Genomic DNA, 16,660 nt, shown 5'->3' on the forward strand with positions numbered 1-16,660 from the left:
TTGTTCACAGTCGTACACGCTGCCACTGCCGCGACCAGCCGACCGCGAAAACAGCTGATGACCCAGAGACTGCGACACGGCTCCTCAGAAGAAGCAGTAGCACGGACGCGCTCCACCCGATGAGAACGGTAATTAAATCTCGCATTGGCCTTTCCCTTTAATTGACGTATCAGCATCGCAAACGTGCCGCGCAGTTAAGAGGCAGCAAAAGGAAAGCGAACCACGCCGCCTCGCTCTACGAGCGGCAGCCGTTTCGGCCGTTTCCTCCCGAATCACCATTTCCAACATTTCCTGTTTCGACGCGTTACTTTTGTTTTGGTTTTTGTTTTGCCACTGGCGCCTGGCGCTGTTCGCTTCTCGCCATTGCTGCCGCGGGCTCTCCTGGGTCTCGGCGAAAAGATATGGGTCTGGACCGAGGCCCGACGACGTCGTGAAACCTTCTTTGGCGCCGACGCAGCGGCGAAAGCGAGGCTGGGCGACTCGATGAGAAGACGGCACGACTCTGGCCGCGTGAGTTATGTGGGGAGACTCTCCGCCGCGGCCGAGGTCGTATAATACGCACTGCTACACATCCCGTCGGCGACGACGGGCAACTAGGTTGCGCGCTTGGACGAGGGCGATACTATTTGAGTAATTTTCACTCGGTCTCCTATTTCCGCAGTCCGCGGAAGTAACGCCGCGTCGGGTATCGTGGTCGATCCGTCTAGCGACACGCCGTCCGTGGATGTTTGCTAACCCTTGGAAGACAGATTGGAACAGCTTGGCAGACGATTTCTGGCTGCGAGGTGGAGGGGTCAGTAAAGGCAGAACCTTTTCTTTCTCTTGTTTTGTCGATTTGCTCTGTCGCCTTGCGCTAGGTTACGATCGTCTCGTCGCGCGTCGATAACGCGACGGCGGTGAAACGGTTCCCAACACGACGGGTGAGAGGTTTGCTCATTTCGAAAGGGGCGATTGTCGCGTTCTTCAACTGGTTCGCGCGACGTCCCACGCTTGACGACTTTTGCCGTTCCGTCGGTGACCGTGGCTCCTTTTTTGTATATTCTTTTTTGTCGTGTCTCCTATTGCCTAGAGAATTAGCGCCGGGATGCGCAGCTGCCAGTGTTGCGCGCCCCTATCGTGTGTGGCCGCCCGAAGTCGTGTGTACAGTGTGTACGAAGCAGACACTTGTCACGCACGCGAGAATGCGAGATGACGTGTGTTCGGTTCAGTTGAGGTCACTCGTGCGATAGCGGCTTCCCTTCTAGTAGGGGAATTCGGTTGCGCCATACGGGCCGATTGATAATCGATACCACACACAAACAACAGCGCGCCTAAAAAAAGAGCCCACTCGGAGAGGAGCGCTGCAGGTATCCCGTAGGGTAAGCTGCGGCTCTCGAATAAGCAATCGCGTGAGGCTTTCGCAATATAGGCAAGTCTTGTTTCGAAAGAAATGCGCGGCCACGCACTGCCAATTCGCGTGCAAAAGCAAAATGTTTCACGCGTTCGGTTTCTTAATTTGTGGGTATGGCGCCCACGGCTATATTTATATGCTCGGTATTAAAATAGCTCATCTCATGCCGCAAATGTCCTGCCTCATGCACTCTCGATTTCTTACCTCCTGGTTGAATTTCCCGTCAGAATATAAGCTTGCTTGTGAAATGTGTGTGTCAATTTAACTGCTGGAAATAGACAAAAAGTACGAATAGTTGGGCATTGGCCAGTAATGCAGCATAACTGATCGATAATTCCCACTTGCATTAAAGAAGCCTCTCTAGTGTTAGTCGTAGTTTTTATGATGTGAAAGGAAGGTTTGAAGAGGTGGCATAGAATTCATTAAGATGTGCTGGAAGTTGCGTGTAGCCATCTCCTTTCGTGCCCAAAACCGCATTACCTATTGTTTCGTGCATCTATTATTTTCATGCTGTTGTTCATTTCACCATTGTTTTGATGCTGCCTATTGTTTTCCACTGTGCAATTACCGTGTTAGGGTTCCCTCTTTTCTTTGTTGTGGGGTTGATGGTCCATGACAATTATGTAACACGAAGTCTTGCTTGCAGCCCACAGGTCCCAGTAGCCATAGAGTACCCTACTGAAAGTGTGAGAGGGAAATCTGGTGCTTTAGGTCATTAGACTGGCATTGGGAATGACGTGCACCAATGTATCTATGATTTGGCATGGTTTTATTGAGAAAGCACACTAGCTTCTTCTATAGTGCTTTGTTGTTCCTGCGTGTCCCATGTTAGTTGCACATTTCACGAAAGCAGTTGAGTGTTTACATTGGAAACCACCTTTGATTTCATACATAAGCAGGCAACACTGCGAAGGCTCTCTAAGAGACTTTACTCACTCCCTGTGTTTGGCAGCCAGAAAACAGCACGCCACATATGAAAGATTAATGTATGCATCATGCAATTCAGTGTAACATTAAGTCTGGTACTTTTATGCTGCAAAATATGGCCAAATTCTTACACGGAAGGCATCGTAGATCTGAATCTATTTACCACTAAACGAGCGGAGTGACAGATCTTTGTTCAAAGACCGCAGTGCACCACTCTTGCTCTGACTAAAACATAGCATGTCGCAGCATGGCACTGCAGCCAGATAGGTTTTGGGTAGCGATGCTCTCCGTGGGTGACTGTTCTTGATGATTTTAGTCCCATTCATACGTAATATTCTGAAAACAATGCGATTGTGGAAATCGGATGGTGAGGGTAATCGCTGCCATGCAGCAAACTTGAGGTGACAGTATTAGGGTTAGAACAAGAATCCAGAAGGTTATTCGCAGCCGAAAGGGTGAAGTTTACGCAAATATATTAGACAAGTTCACACCAATTGCACCACACACACATTCCATCCAGACAAAACCACTGTTCAACCACTTCAAGCCTCCATCTTCCTGTAAACTTCCATCTTGTTTGCATGCTTTCATGGAGAAATTTAAAATGCATAGTAACCCTCTAGCATTATGACATGGCAGAGAGCTGCTGCCTCTAACATTGCTCCTCCTGTTACTGTGAGTACACCATAACTATTTGCATAACTGTTGACACAGCTAATAAATCCTGTTCTTTTTGTTTTGCTTTAAAAAATACTTTTTCATTGTGTTAACTTGAATGCCATAAGTTTACTATTAAAATCAATGCCAAAGCATTCTATACAGATGTTTAACCAACAAAGCTGAAACGTGCGTCCCTGGCATTTATCACTGGGTTCATCTCGGCGGTTCACTAAATGAGGGCTTGGTAGGCTGCTGAATCCTCAGTATGCGATTACTGCTTGTGCTCAGCTACACGAGCCTATTCTTGTGCTTGGGCTGCAGCATCAGCATGTCAAAGATGAGCTCATTCGCGGTTCTGCTCTCGGTGTTGCTGATAGAAGGCTGCCTGCGCCTCACGAGTACATATCATGCATGGCCTACCCATTTTGAAGCCGGAGAGAAATTTCTGCACATGCGCTCGGCTGCAACGGAGAGTGACGATGTCACTGCTGGCACAGCTAATTCACCACCACCAAGGCCTTTTCACTCCTATCCATGACATCATGTTACCTGGCCCGACTGCCATAGAATCTAATGGGAATGCTCCCTAGTAGCCAACAAAGACCACCACTTTCACCACGCCATCCTTGTCAGTGGAAATTTTGGGCCAGGTAATAATGTGACGTCATGGATCGGAATAAACAGGCCTTGTGCTATCTAGGTGGTGTTGGCTAATCGCACGCCTCTCTTTCTCTTTCTTTTTTCTGCACATGTGCATGGGGTTGCACCGAAGGAGTTTTCGGCATACAGGCGACCGACCGACATATCGGCTAGCCATATACAGCTTCGCAGTGAAAATAGGGTGCTCACATTTTCATACGTGCTGTATTGAAGTTGTATTCTCGGAATTCAACATGCCCACCGCAGTAGCACAGTGGCTATAGTGTTGCGCTGTTGAGCTCGAGGTCAGTGGTTCAATCCCTGCCACAGCGGCCACATTTTGATGGCGGCTAAAAATCAAAAACGTTTGTCTACTTTGATTTAGATGCGTGAAAATTCATGGTCGCCAACTACAGCGTGCCTTAGTATCATATCATAGTTTTGGCACTTAAATTTAACTTGCGAAGTCAACGCAAGCAGGGTGCCTTGACTCGAAGTATGGAGCATGATAGCACCTGCCCAAAGCTGTCATGCTGACTTGCACGCAGTCACATTTCTCGTGGGTGCTTGAGGCATCTCTGGTGCATTTTAATTAAGCATACAAATTATGTGGCTGATGTCATCAGCACCAGGCCGTTTCGTAAGGGAACTAATGAGCAAAATTATTTGAACCATATTGGTAAATTTCCCTTTGACTATACCAAAAAGCCACTCTTTACTGTAAGAGGAAGCTTACTAAGCGGGAAAAGATTAAAAAACGAAAGTGGAAAGTTGTTTCACTTTCAAAAACGCCGCTTTGCTAAGAACTTGTCTTGACTTGTACACAACCAATGTAATTGAACAGGAAATCATGAAAGCACATAGCCATTATTGCTTAAATAATTCAACAGTACAGGAATAATGAACTGCATCGACATTGGCTTGAGAAACAAAAGATTTTCTTGGATAAGGCCTCTCTTGTCCTGTGCTTGCCACCAATGCCGGCGCTCAGCCGCTGTCGCACTCGCCTCTCGCAGTTTCCTGCTTAGGAATGCATTAAAGCGAATGCTAGATTAGATACAGAATATTTCCCACGATGTCGCGTTTGTTACTACTGTGGTGTTAAGCACCCTGACAAGTAAGCATCCTGTTCTTCAAAAAACAAGGATACTGCAAATATCAGTTGTTGGTTTCTTTAATATTTGTTCTGTGCATTGCATGGCCTGCGTAACCCCTTTTCCTTTTTTATCTTGGCTAGAATATAACCTATGTTCATGTTATTTTTAATGCAAAGTGGCCATCATATCTATAGCCTAGTTGCTGTAATGCTGATAATGCCTAGGCTCGCTATCTTGCAACTGGATGCTTATCCTTTCAAGACAGAAGGGTCACCGGAAAGTGGAGACTTGAAGTGACCAAGAGTTGGTGTACAAGGGAAGCCTCGGCCTAGAGCCAACACTCTGACAAATCGACTTTTCTTGTCGACACTATAACCCCCATATTCAGAAATGCAACTTGAGTTAAAGCCCATGCTTAACTAAATTTAGATGGCACCTGGCGTTAACGTGCCCAAAAATGTGCACTGCGTTTCGTTTGGTGCGTTCACGATAGGCGTCACTTAGATCAAGTCAAGCATGGGTTTCAACTTAAGTTGCATTTCTGAATACCGGGGTAAGACGTCTTTATTGAGGACAAGTTCCTCGTCGAAATATTGGCTCCACGCCTGCAATAAAGCTTTGTCTGCAGCTGCAAATAAATTTGGGCCTTGTAAAAAAAGCATAATTTCAGATAGAAAGGAGATCCCATGGAAATATTTTCATTTGAAATAAGAGAAGGTGTGTCACTGCCACTTTTCCTTCGAGTCTATTTGTTATCTATTGTGCTGAATAGCTGAGCCTAGGGGTAATGGCAGCACAATGGTGCAAGCTGACGGCAAATAGCTCATCGGGTGGACTGGGTAAAACATCACTACAAAATCTGGATGTAGTATTTTTACTACCTATGCTACAGAACGCAAATAAGATTGCTTATATAGCTGTAAATTCATGATGATAAGTTAGTCAGGATTACTACTCCTTTTGGGTTCACATTAATGCTAGAAAATTTGTACATCATTCTCCAGTGCAAAAGCAGGGCCATGACGGAAGAGAGCCCATTATTATCATTATTTTTTTGTTGACTTGAGCGTTCATTAATCCATGTCCAAGTCTTAGTTCGAACATTCTTGCATTCTCCCATCAGATTGTGGGCCACTGCCATTTAGAATCGAATGTGTCACCTCGTGCTTAGAAGCAGTTGAAAATTTTCAGTAGCATTCAGTTACGTGGTGATAAAATTTAATTTGTTAATTAAGTGCATACAATTAGCAGGTTGTTTTGCCGATTTGTGAAATCTGGGGACTGAGGGGCCAGTGCAGACACTTAACTCTTATTGCATGTAAAAATCTGTTGTTCTGATCTAAGCCATTGGCTTTATACAAGTGAGGAGACAGGAACTGCTTGCACAAGTTATCAACCATAGTACGATTTAATACACTCGCATATAGCACAACAGTACACATCACTTGAAATTGCATTTTATATTGTAGCACCACACAGGGTATAGCTACAAAAACACCACACAGACACACAACAGAGCACAAGTAAAACAAAAGTTGTTACTCACAGAAAGAGAAAACAAAGTACCGAGAACACAAGCATCTGTAATTGTGTTAACTGCTAGCTTTCTTGCAATTCATGCTTGTTAGTTCCAGTGCTAACAATGCAAGAAGAGACCATTTTGAGTTTGTTGGCATGTAAGCATACACATAGGTATTTCTTAAATTTGTTTTGCCGAAAACAAGATATCTGTCTTGCACTAGGTACTCACATGCAACACCAATATGATATGCTGTAGAAATCTGATTACAGGTTGTTAGTCTGTGCAGAGCACGGCACGTCACTTCGAAAACTAGCAGCAGCGCAAGCGGTGAACAATGCAGCGTTTCTCTTCAACAGGGGTTGTCCGCCCGCGGCAGCGGACACACCAGCGGCGACAGCTCGTGCTGAGGAGCGGCACTGTGCGGTGACCAGTGGCAGCAGTGCTTAGGAGCATGAGTCGGCAAGCGGCCGGCAACAAGGGGGGTGGTGGCAAGTCCGAGGCGGGTGGCGGTTACCCTGCCCGAGGGGCTGCGGGCTCGGACGCTGCCGTTGGGGCTCGTGGTGCAGCGGGACCCTTTCCCGGCGGCAGTGCGCCACCAGCGTCCACGTCCAGTTCGGCATCGGCACTGGCCAGCCTGTTCGAGTGCCCCGTCTGCTTCGACTACGTGCTACCGCCCATCCTTCAGTGCCAGAACGGGCACCTCGTGTGCTCCCCGTGCCGACAGAAGCTCACCTGTTGCCCCACCTGCCGAGGGCCCATCGGTGAGTCCTGGTGGCTATGAAGCTGTTGCATCTCTGAAAATCGAAAGAAGAGTTCAGATCCTACTTTAGCTGCCGTAACAGTGATTGTGATGCTGATTTGCTGTCACTGCACCAGGTTAAAAGTTGATTAAGATCTCGGCAAGTTGCTTCGTTATACATAATAAAAGGACAGAGGTATTGCAAAAAAACTAGCTCTTGTAGATGCAGGTGCTCGGCGGTACGGGCACTTCTTTGTACTGGCACTTGTTGGTATTGATGCTTGTTGGTGCAAAGACTTGCGAGTAAAGATAGATGCTCATCGGTCCAGGCAAGAATGCCCGGTGGTCAGGTGCTGGGCAATATTTTCTGTCTACTTATCTGCTACCTATGTCACATTGTTTTTCTGGGCCACTTTATTCTTTCAGTTGTCACTGACTTGACCTTGTCACCGAGTGTCACTGATCAGACTGAGTGGTTACTTTTAGGCCTTACTACACAGTCACTTTCGAATTTGTCGCATCACTGTCTCTGTGATTTTCCAGCTGGGTCGGCATTTCCAGCAATCCAAGTCTGTAACTGTAAACACTGTAGCAGAATGTGCATCAGCCAGCAACTGCCATCATCCATTAGAGCACTCCCCTGTTGCTTCTGAAGGACTTTTGTTTCCCATTACACTCACATGACACGATGAGCGGCAGCTATTTCACCTTAAAAGAGTGAATTCTTTTGGGAGAAAGTGCATTCCTGCCAAATACACAACTATGGCCTTGAAAAAGAAAAAAAAATGCTGTTATTGAAGGGAGTTCCTGTGTGAGCAAATGCCAAAGTAGAATCGCTGTCATTTGCAGCAGAGGACGACGGAGGGCCAGAAATTGGTTGGAGCTGTACTGTTATGCATTCGCCCACAAAGCTGTGCGACATTTCATCGGCTCATTCCAGAGGCACCTTGAGATTTTTGCTTGTTGTGAACGAACCAGGCAAGTACCGAAATAGTGTCATGCTCCGCCATCACAGCTTACCAGTGCTCACTTGTGGGCAAGACCCTGTCAAGTTCCTTTCTCATTCAATTGCCTAAGCCGTTTGATGTAATTTGTGTTATCTGTGCTGTTTTAGTTGTTGTACAGTCGTTTCAGTTTTCAATTACTGTATTTTTGCACGTATAACCAATTGTGAAAATATTTTTATTTGAACAGTGAAATCGAGGGGTGCAGGATGCCTGTATATGTGGCTTCACGGCAGCGCACGCCGCACTGCCGTGAAGCTGCATATGAAAGCAAAGTTATCTGCCTTATCTGCCATACAGTTCCGTTTTCTCCTAGAGAATCCCAACTCTGTATGTTGAACTCTTTTCACCCCTCTTTCATGGTCACCCATTCTCCTCGTATTTTTGAGTCACTCTGTTTTGTTTAGTAGTTGGCAAATATTGCACTTGGTGCTGGTGAGCCAAAATTCAAATCGCAATGAGCTGCGTGCGATGGCAGTCCTTTAAAGCGCAGCAGCAGTTGAAGATTCTCAACGTTGGGGAAACAGATGCTGGCCAAAGTTGCAACATGGACGAGTCATGCTTCCTTGAAGGAAGACTGCTTTTACAGAGATTTGAGCATTACGTTCTCTCATTATTTCCATGCGTTATATGTGTGGCTTTCGTTCTTTTTCTTTCTGAGCTATGGTAATTGGGGGTGTGGGTTAAGCGCAGAAGATATGGTACTTTCATGCTAACTCTGCGTTAAGTATGTACACCTGTGTGTTTTTGGTTCACCTTCAACACTTCCCTGCTGTAACATTGTAATGTCCAGCATGCCTCTACACAGCTAGACCTGCCCATAGCACCAACCACTTCTCCTCCTAGGTACCAGTGTGTGTGTGTTTGCACATGCTTAGTTTCTATATTGTCTTTGAATAGTTTTACACGTGAGAAGTCAGGAAAGTACAATTTCTTTTTTGAGAAAGCCTTTAAGCACTGCAATGTACCTCAGTGCACTTAGGAGCACTGAAGTGCATAGAGCTTGTTGTGTAAGTCAGGAAATGGTGAGAACCTAGAACAAGGTCCCAGGGGCAGAGGGGAAAGCACATTGGGCATACGCCGCCCCCCCCCCACCCTTTTGAAATTTTTGTGTGTGGGTATACTTGGAATAGCACGACAAGCAACACCTGCCTGCCCCACCCACTTCCTTAAAAAGAATTCCTGGCTATGCTGATGCATGGTGCTGTCACTGTGACATTGCTGCACCAGTTCCCTGCTGAAGTGCCCTGTGGCTTCACTGAAATGTAGACCATGCAGCCATGAAGCCGTTTCACGTAGCAGAAGTTGCATACAATGCTACTCACATCTGTGATTTCTCATCTGGACGTGAGTGATACATATGCATTACGCTGTCACCAAGATATGGCCGTGCCCTTTCGTTTTTTATTTTCGTTTTCTTAAAAATCTCAAAAATATGAAGAATGCAAAAGACATGTCAGGTTTTTAGTTCAGGTGAACGCTCATCTCCTCCTCTAGCCCAGCCGTGGCCATGGATGCACATGGCTGAGGATTTGGCTGTGGATTTGGATTGGCTGTGGATTCGCATGGCCGTCCTTGCAGCTATGTGTACATGGCCCACTTGCTCTGTCTTGGAGGTAATCTCCAGCGGGTGCAAAGTTTGGCCAGGCCAAGATGGCTGGTCACTTCATCTGTGCTGTCGTCTCGTATGGCTAGTGTTGGAGATTGCGTAATCTCAAATTAGGAGACACATTGAAATGAGAGGGAGCACGAAACACTCCCTGTTGCCGGCACTCTTAATCCTGCCATCATCGCGACAGAGTGTACGCAGTCATTGAGTGAGATCTGTTCATGTTTGCCTATGTGTGTGTGACGCAAAGCTTGTTAATTAGTGAGAAAATGTTTAGTGCAATTTGTATAGCCGATAAAACTACGATAAACTCCTTACTTTGTGTAATTCCTTGGCGTATTTCTATCGTTATCAATGCTTCTTTTTTGGGGCAAAACTGCTGCTTTATTTTTCTCCTTTCTATATCAGCGGCGACAGGTGCAAAGTTGTAGTTGTCAGAGAGTGCGTACTACCATTTAATCTGCAGTTCTGCCGCTTTCCTGTTAGATGTCCTTGTTCAACAAGGTTCCACTGCAGGCCCGGAGAAGCCGCTGAAGTACCTTGACCATTTTAAGGCATTTTGAATGATTTTCCCGAAATACCCTTTGCATACATATTGTTGTTAAAAGGGGTAATTGCATTTTAATGTGCAAAACAAAAGTTCTTTTGGCTAATTTTGTTGGACTTTTGAACTCTTTAATGCAGTCTTTTTGCCTTGCTTTGTTGATGCCATTTGAAGGAGTGTAATGCTTTCCCTGTTGGGCCTTCATTTTACGAACAAAAGCGCACAGCAGCCTGGAGCATTCAAGGTGGCTGGCGAATTCCACAATGCCTCCACTCTGTGGACATATGTATGACATATTTCCAGTCGTTTCATATTCTTCAGTCTTGAAGAGACATACCGTCTTCAGTTGCAATTATCTCAGGAACTGAAGTCTTCTCCTGACATCCATCAAGGCTGGGTGATTTTGATGGGCATCGGCTGCCATTATAACTAGACTTACAGGTTCATTTCTATATTTTAGTGTTGTCCCAGTATGCAATTTTGGTGGTTGCTAGAAAATCTAAAGCAGGTGGCAAGATAATACAATTAAACTCTGCTTTCTGGCTTTCTCGTGTGTGTGTGTGTGTGTGTGTGTAATGCTTTGTGCAAACAGACAAGCATATAAAGCTCAGCTGTTGATTGATGCTGATTAGCTATGCTACGACGTGCATTTATCCCTAATGTTAATTTTGGCGAACAGTGCCTTCAATGGTGAAGCTTATAACCGGTGGCATGCAGAGTGCATGTCTGTAAGTATTTTGGTGGTGTCATCGCAGTAGTGAATGCAGTTTGCACATTTCCATTTGATGAGTGTTTCGAGATCTACGGTAGGTCGCAACATTGTAGGAGTAGACGCTGCATTTCGGTTTTTTCTTGCATGCATGCACGCGCATATGCGGACGTGTACTGCTGATGCACAATTATGTGAGCCTTGCCCCCCATTGACTGACGCTGACTTACAATGTTACGTTTGTGCCTTGTGTGCAGGCAACATCCGCAACCTGGCCATGGAAAAAGTGGCCAACACGGTGTTCTTCCCGTGCAAATACTCGCTCACGGGTTGCCCGGCCCTGCTGTCCCACTCTGACAAGCCCGAACACGAAGAGGCCTGCGAGTTCAGGTTGGGCCACAAGCTTCCCCATTTATTAATATCGCCTGTTTTTTCAGTTATCGGAAATACCATCAAGGCCCCAAAAACCTTGGACAAACTGATGCCAGCTTACTACTTAAGCAGTGTTATTGAAGGCTAAGTGCAATGAAATTTCACTTCAATTAAATTGGTTATGTATGTGTACAATATAGTACCACAACAAACTCTTTGCAAAGCTTCAGGGCTATTATTTTTGCTTAGCAGCCTCTAAGCAGCACCTAAAGGACCGCTGACAAATTTTTGTTTGTTACTTACGTTTCAATGAGTTGGTCTGTGCCTGATAATCAAGGAATGAAACATTAAAATGCTGTGATGTATAATTAATGCTTCCATTGTTAATTATGGTCAATTTTAATGTCACTTCTTGTGCCACCCCTTATGTAATACTCCCTAGTGAGGTCTTTAAGGTAAATAAATGAAATGAAATGAAATTGCGGTTGCAACTGACCGGACACATGATCTCGTGCGCTCGAAAATCACTGATGTTGAAGAGCATGCAGTTGCCGAATTCATCTGCTAGTGGCAAGTGCGTTACATGATGTCGTCGACATGAGGATCGTGGTCGACGTCAGAAAATACAAAAACACTCTTGCATGACACTCCTTATTTTACAGGAACATTGTCAATAAAAACATGGGGTTAATTCAATTGCTTACGGCTCCAATGACAGCTGCCGATAGAGCCAGTAGGCCTACTCTCTGGCTGCAGCTAACAGTGCTTGCGATCTTGCCGCAGCTCCTCAGTAGAGTGCTTTTTTAGTTATTAGAGTTATTAAATTTCACTTATTATTCTAGTGTTACGGGCGCGTGGTGGTACCACAGGGAAGTCCTAATAATCGTGCAAGTTTGAAGAACTGGTTGCCAACTGTATTTGACATTTTTGTCACCAGAATATATATTTTGAGGCAACTCAAAACAAAAATTTGCTTTACTATAACTGATGGCACATTTCTTCTTTTGTTGTAGCACTAGAATATCCCATGGAAATAAAGCATGGCCCACTGAATTTTATATTTGCTTAACTATGTCAAAGTTCGACTATCTTCTCCGGATTTTCGAGGTCGTAGACTTTCATTAAAAGCAAGAATAGTAGAAAATGTTAGATCAGTATTAAAGAGCATGAGGAATAGTTGAGTGTAATATCACAGCTAGACGAGCTGTTTGGTGTATAACCGAGAGCAAGCAGCGCTAACATGATTGCGGTAGATATCAGGGCACTTAAAATGGCCTATGCATTGTAGAATGCCTCTGTTGTGCCAACATGTGGATTGCTTATTTCCATCTGTTGTAACACAGAACTGTTATTGCCTGTCGCGGTAAGCACATTCAACTATCTGTTTCACAGCTTGCTTGTTTCACCGCAATGTGTGGTAGCATTGAACGGCAGTGTTAAAGGCGCAATGCCCTGCATTGGCTTGTTCTGTGCTCCATATTAGCTCTGTTAGCTCCATATATTAGCTCCCAGGCGGGGAAGTGTGCCTGTTACTTACGTGCCAACTTGCCCGAATTTTCCGGTAAGTTTATGTATTCAGCCTCATTCTACTATCTTATGAAGGTTGCATCAAGTTTTACGCAGTTCTTTTCGTGAAAAAGTTTCTCGCTCGTCTCTGACCCTACCTAGGAAGTCTTCGGGTGGGGATACCATGGCACTAGCTTCGAGAAATTATGTACGATTTAAATGTGTGGCTTGTCGGTCCCTGCTGTTCCATGTTTGCAACTTCTTGTGTGCTGCAAATAAAGGTTGCTGTTAACAATGTGTGTATGTAACTCACAAATAACATGTGCAAAAGAACAGCTTTTTTTTGCTATACACCTCCCCCACCTCACTCTATGTTGTGACTGTGGTTCTTCCTTTACATATTTGAAATTAACAGGTTGGTAGGTATGCTGTTCTTTAAAGTGTCTTTGCGAGCATTTTGTGTCATATGTATAAGGACGCTGGCAATATGATGCGCTACTGGTGGTTAATGTATGGACGACTAATGTGCCCCCCTCCCCATGACTATCCGCTGGCACACCGTTCGGTGTTCTCGCCATATTCTCACTTGCACAAACTCGATTCTTCGTAACGGTGATACTGTGGACATGAAGCCACACCACAAGGCAAAGGCTGCCTTTACTGCTAAATTTCTTTAGTTCTTCGTGCAGGTTGTGTGTGCAAAAAGCATGAGGTTGCAGGCTCGATTACCGTGGCAGCTTCTGCATTTTGACGGGGGGCGAAATGCAAAAGCCCTCGTGTACAATGCATTCGGTGCGTGTTAAAGAACTTTGGGCAGTCGAAATTAATCTGAAGGCTCCTACTATGGCATGCCTCCTAGTCGGATTGCAGTTTTTTACACGTAAAGCACCTGAATTTGTGCTTGCCTGCATCTGCCTGTGCTTTCACATCTTTTCACTGCTTGCAGTGGTGCCAGTAGCGACTCTCCCCTTGTGTGCATTTTGTTGCATGGCCCTTTTCAGCTTCTTGCGGGCAGCAGTAAAGACCATTGGTAGCAGCTATGCTTCTTAGATACAGTATTAAATCTGGCCTGGTCACTCTGATCTCTGCCCTTCTCTCTTTGTTGGGGTGTGATGCAGGCCGTACCTGTGCCCTTGCCCCGGAGCGTCGTGCAAGTGGCAGGGCTCTCTCGACCAAGTGATGGCTCACCTCGTCCACTCGCACAAGTCCATTACGACACTCCAAGGTGAGTCCAGAACGAGAGGCCCATGCATTGGAAATATCCATGATATGATCATGGTTGTATGTAATTGTTTTGAATGACATGAGTTTTGAGTCTTTGCCAAAAATGCATTGATGAGACACTAAAGGAAATTGTAATCTGAACTGTACTATTAGTAAATTGCTGTTCTGCAATGCACCCCCCCTCCCCCCCCCCCAAATGTTACTTTGCCTTGGAGGTTCCCACACCAGCTTGCTGTTGACAGCATCTGCTCGAGCCTAGCAAATGTCTTTATTAGTTCACGTGGACCACACTGTATTCCAAAGGAGCCAAAGGCTGAAATTGGCAACATTTACTGAGCCGCAACGGCCCAAATACGAAATGATCAGTTTGAAATCTCTGACATCACAACAACAGACAGGTGTTGGGGTTTCGCCATGAAATTAAAAACAAATATGGAACTGTGACCTTCGTTTTCTCTTGCAATAGTCAACCTGTTACTCTAAGATTAACGAAAGAATTATCTGTCTAAACTGATGTACTGTTTCTATTTAGTGTGCCTTTAAACCTTGTTGCAACTTTCGCTTCAACTCATCTCCAAAACTTGAGATCACACAACCACCAGTAGTACTATACTCTGTTTCAGTAATTCTGTGCAGCACTGTTGAAGCTACAGGCTTCTTTGACCAATCAGGGAGGTGAACACATCTTAAAGGTGCCGTTCTGCTCCCTGTCGTCTGCTAGCGGTGAGTACTGCAGCTCAAGTAGTGGCAGCATCGACTAAGACTGCAACTGCACCGAAAAGGCATGCGTCTTCAAGATACTTCAAGATGCAGAGAGGGGAAGGAGGGTTGCAGGGACTGCGGAAGCGGAGGGTTCACAAGGCACATTTAGCCAGCATGCTGCACGGGATAGTGGCTCCGTCTCTTGTAATGCCAACTTAGTCCTTCCTTGCGTGTAAAAGAGTAGCTATGAACGATACCACACAAGCAAGTCTGCGGATGCCATTCTTGCGAAGGGCGACGCACAACCCAGGAAGAGAGCCTTCTGTGATGTTGTGGCTGCGCTGACTGCACATGTGAATTTAGCCACTGTCAGATCAATTAACTGTTTGTACTTTTTATATAGAAAATGTCTCCACGGCAGCGTTGCATTATTATTTTCTTTTTGGTGTTCTCTGCACGTTTTCATTGAGACAAGTGGATAACTTTATCTTCAGTATCGTAGCACCTCAATAAATATTTTATTAAAAAACGAAGCGAAATCGCATAATAAACCATCCTGCGATCTGCGCTCGCTGGTTGCATAGCATTTGCTCTGCTGCACGGAACTACTGAAACAGTATAAAGGTGTGGGAATACAGTGCACGTGATGCCAGGCCACCTTGGCACGCCCACTTTTTGCACATGGGGCAGGTTGCCTCTAAAACATGGCGCAAGGCCACGTATGTGGTCAGCCACGCTAGAAAAGGAGATGTGGGTGGGGTGCGATAAGATCTTCTTGTACTTAGACTTTTGCGGCGTTCATTCAACCTTGGTCCCCGCATTTGCAAGCGGCCACTTGTAATTCAACAATTTGACCATCTGGATCCATCAAACTTTCCTATTACTGTCTCGAAATTCCCCCATGATGGCAGTGAAATTTCATTATGTTGAAATTTTGTGTAAACACACTTCGTTTTCTGTAAACACACTTCTGGACAGGCCGCCATTGGAATATGAACCTGGCATTGTTTAACGCTAGAATGTTATTCAGTGAGGCGAGTCTAGCAGTGCTATTGGAGGAATTAGAGGGCAGTAAATGGGATATAATAGGGCTCAGTGAAGCTAGGAGGCCAAAAGAATCATATACAGTGCTGAAAAGCGGGCATGTCCTGTGCTACCGGGGCTTAGCGGAGAGACAAGAACTAGGGGTCGGATTCCTGATTTATAAGAAGATAGCTGGTATCATACAGGAACTCTATAGCATTAACAAGAGGGTGGCAGGTGTTATTGTGAAACTTAATAAGAGGTACAAAATGAAGGTTGTACAAGTCTACGCCCCTACATCCAGTCATGACCAGGAAGTTGAAAGCTTCTATGAAGACATGGAATCGGCGATGGGTAAAGTCAAAACAAAATACACTATACTGATGGGCGACTTCAATGCCAAGGTAGGCAAGAAGCAGGCTGGAGACAAGGCAGTGGGGGAATATGGCATAGGCACTAGGAATAGCAGGGGAGAGTTATTAGTAGAGTTTGCGGAACAGAATAATATGCGGATAATGAATACCTTCTTCCGCAAGCGGGATAGACGAAAGTGGACGTGGAGGAGCCAGAACGGCGAGACTAGAAATGAAATAGACTTCATACTCTGCGCTAACCCTGGCATCATACAAGATGTGGACGTGCTCGGCAAGGTGCGCTGCAGTGACCACAGGATGGTAAGAACTCGAATTAGCCTAGACCTGAGGAGGGAACGGAAGAAACTGGTACATAAGAAGCCGATCAATGAGTTAGCGGTAAGAGGGAAAATAGGGGAATTCCAGATCAAGCTACAGAACAGGTATTCAGCTTTAACTCACGAAGAGGACCTTAGTGTTGAAGCAATGAACGACAATCTTGTGGGCATCATTAAGGAGTGTGCACTAGAAGTCGGTGGTAACGCCGTTAGACAGGAAACCAGTAAGCTATTGCAGGAGACGAAAGATTTGATCAAGACACGCCAATGTATGAAAGCCTCTAACCCTACAGCTAGAATAG

At 45.4% G+C, this 16,660-nt stretch overlaps 1 protein-coding gene across 3 annotated transcripts in view; it reads left to right on the forward strand.

The window, feature by feature from the left end:
• Positions 1 to 16,660, forward strand: part of LOC142560565 (E3 ubiquitin-protein ligase Siah1-like) — a 24,369-nt gene continuing 7,709 nt past the window's right edge. Inside the window, exons 1-4 of one of the 3 annotated variants that reach the window (XM_075672770.1) lie at positions 1 to 128; positions 6,592 to 6,996; positions 11,098 to 11,230; positions 13,837 to 13,943. In XM_075672770.1, coding sequence (XP_075528885.1) covers positions 6,687 to 6,996; positions 11,098 to 11,230; positions 13,837 to 13,943 — 550 coding nt within the window. In that variant the 5' untranslated portion in view covers positions 1 to 128; positions 6,592 to 6,686. Of the gene's footprint in view, positions 129 to 305; positions 511 to 638; positions 794 to 6,591; positions 6,997 to 11,097; positions 11,231 to 13,836; positions 13,944 to 16,660 lie in introns of those variants that run through there. The other 2 variants (XM_075672769.1, XM_075672771.1) reach the window with 2 other exon arrangements.

This window comes from Dermacentor variabilis, chromosome 10, assembly GCF_050947875.1.
Source record: "Dermacentor variabilis isolate Ectoservices chromosome 10, ASM5094787v1, whole genome shotgun sequence".
In the NCBI taxonomy this organism is placed as follows: domain Eukaryota; kingdom Metazoa; phylum Arthropoda; class Arachnida; order Ixodida; family Ixodidae; genus Dermacentor; species Dermacentor variabilis.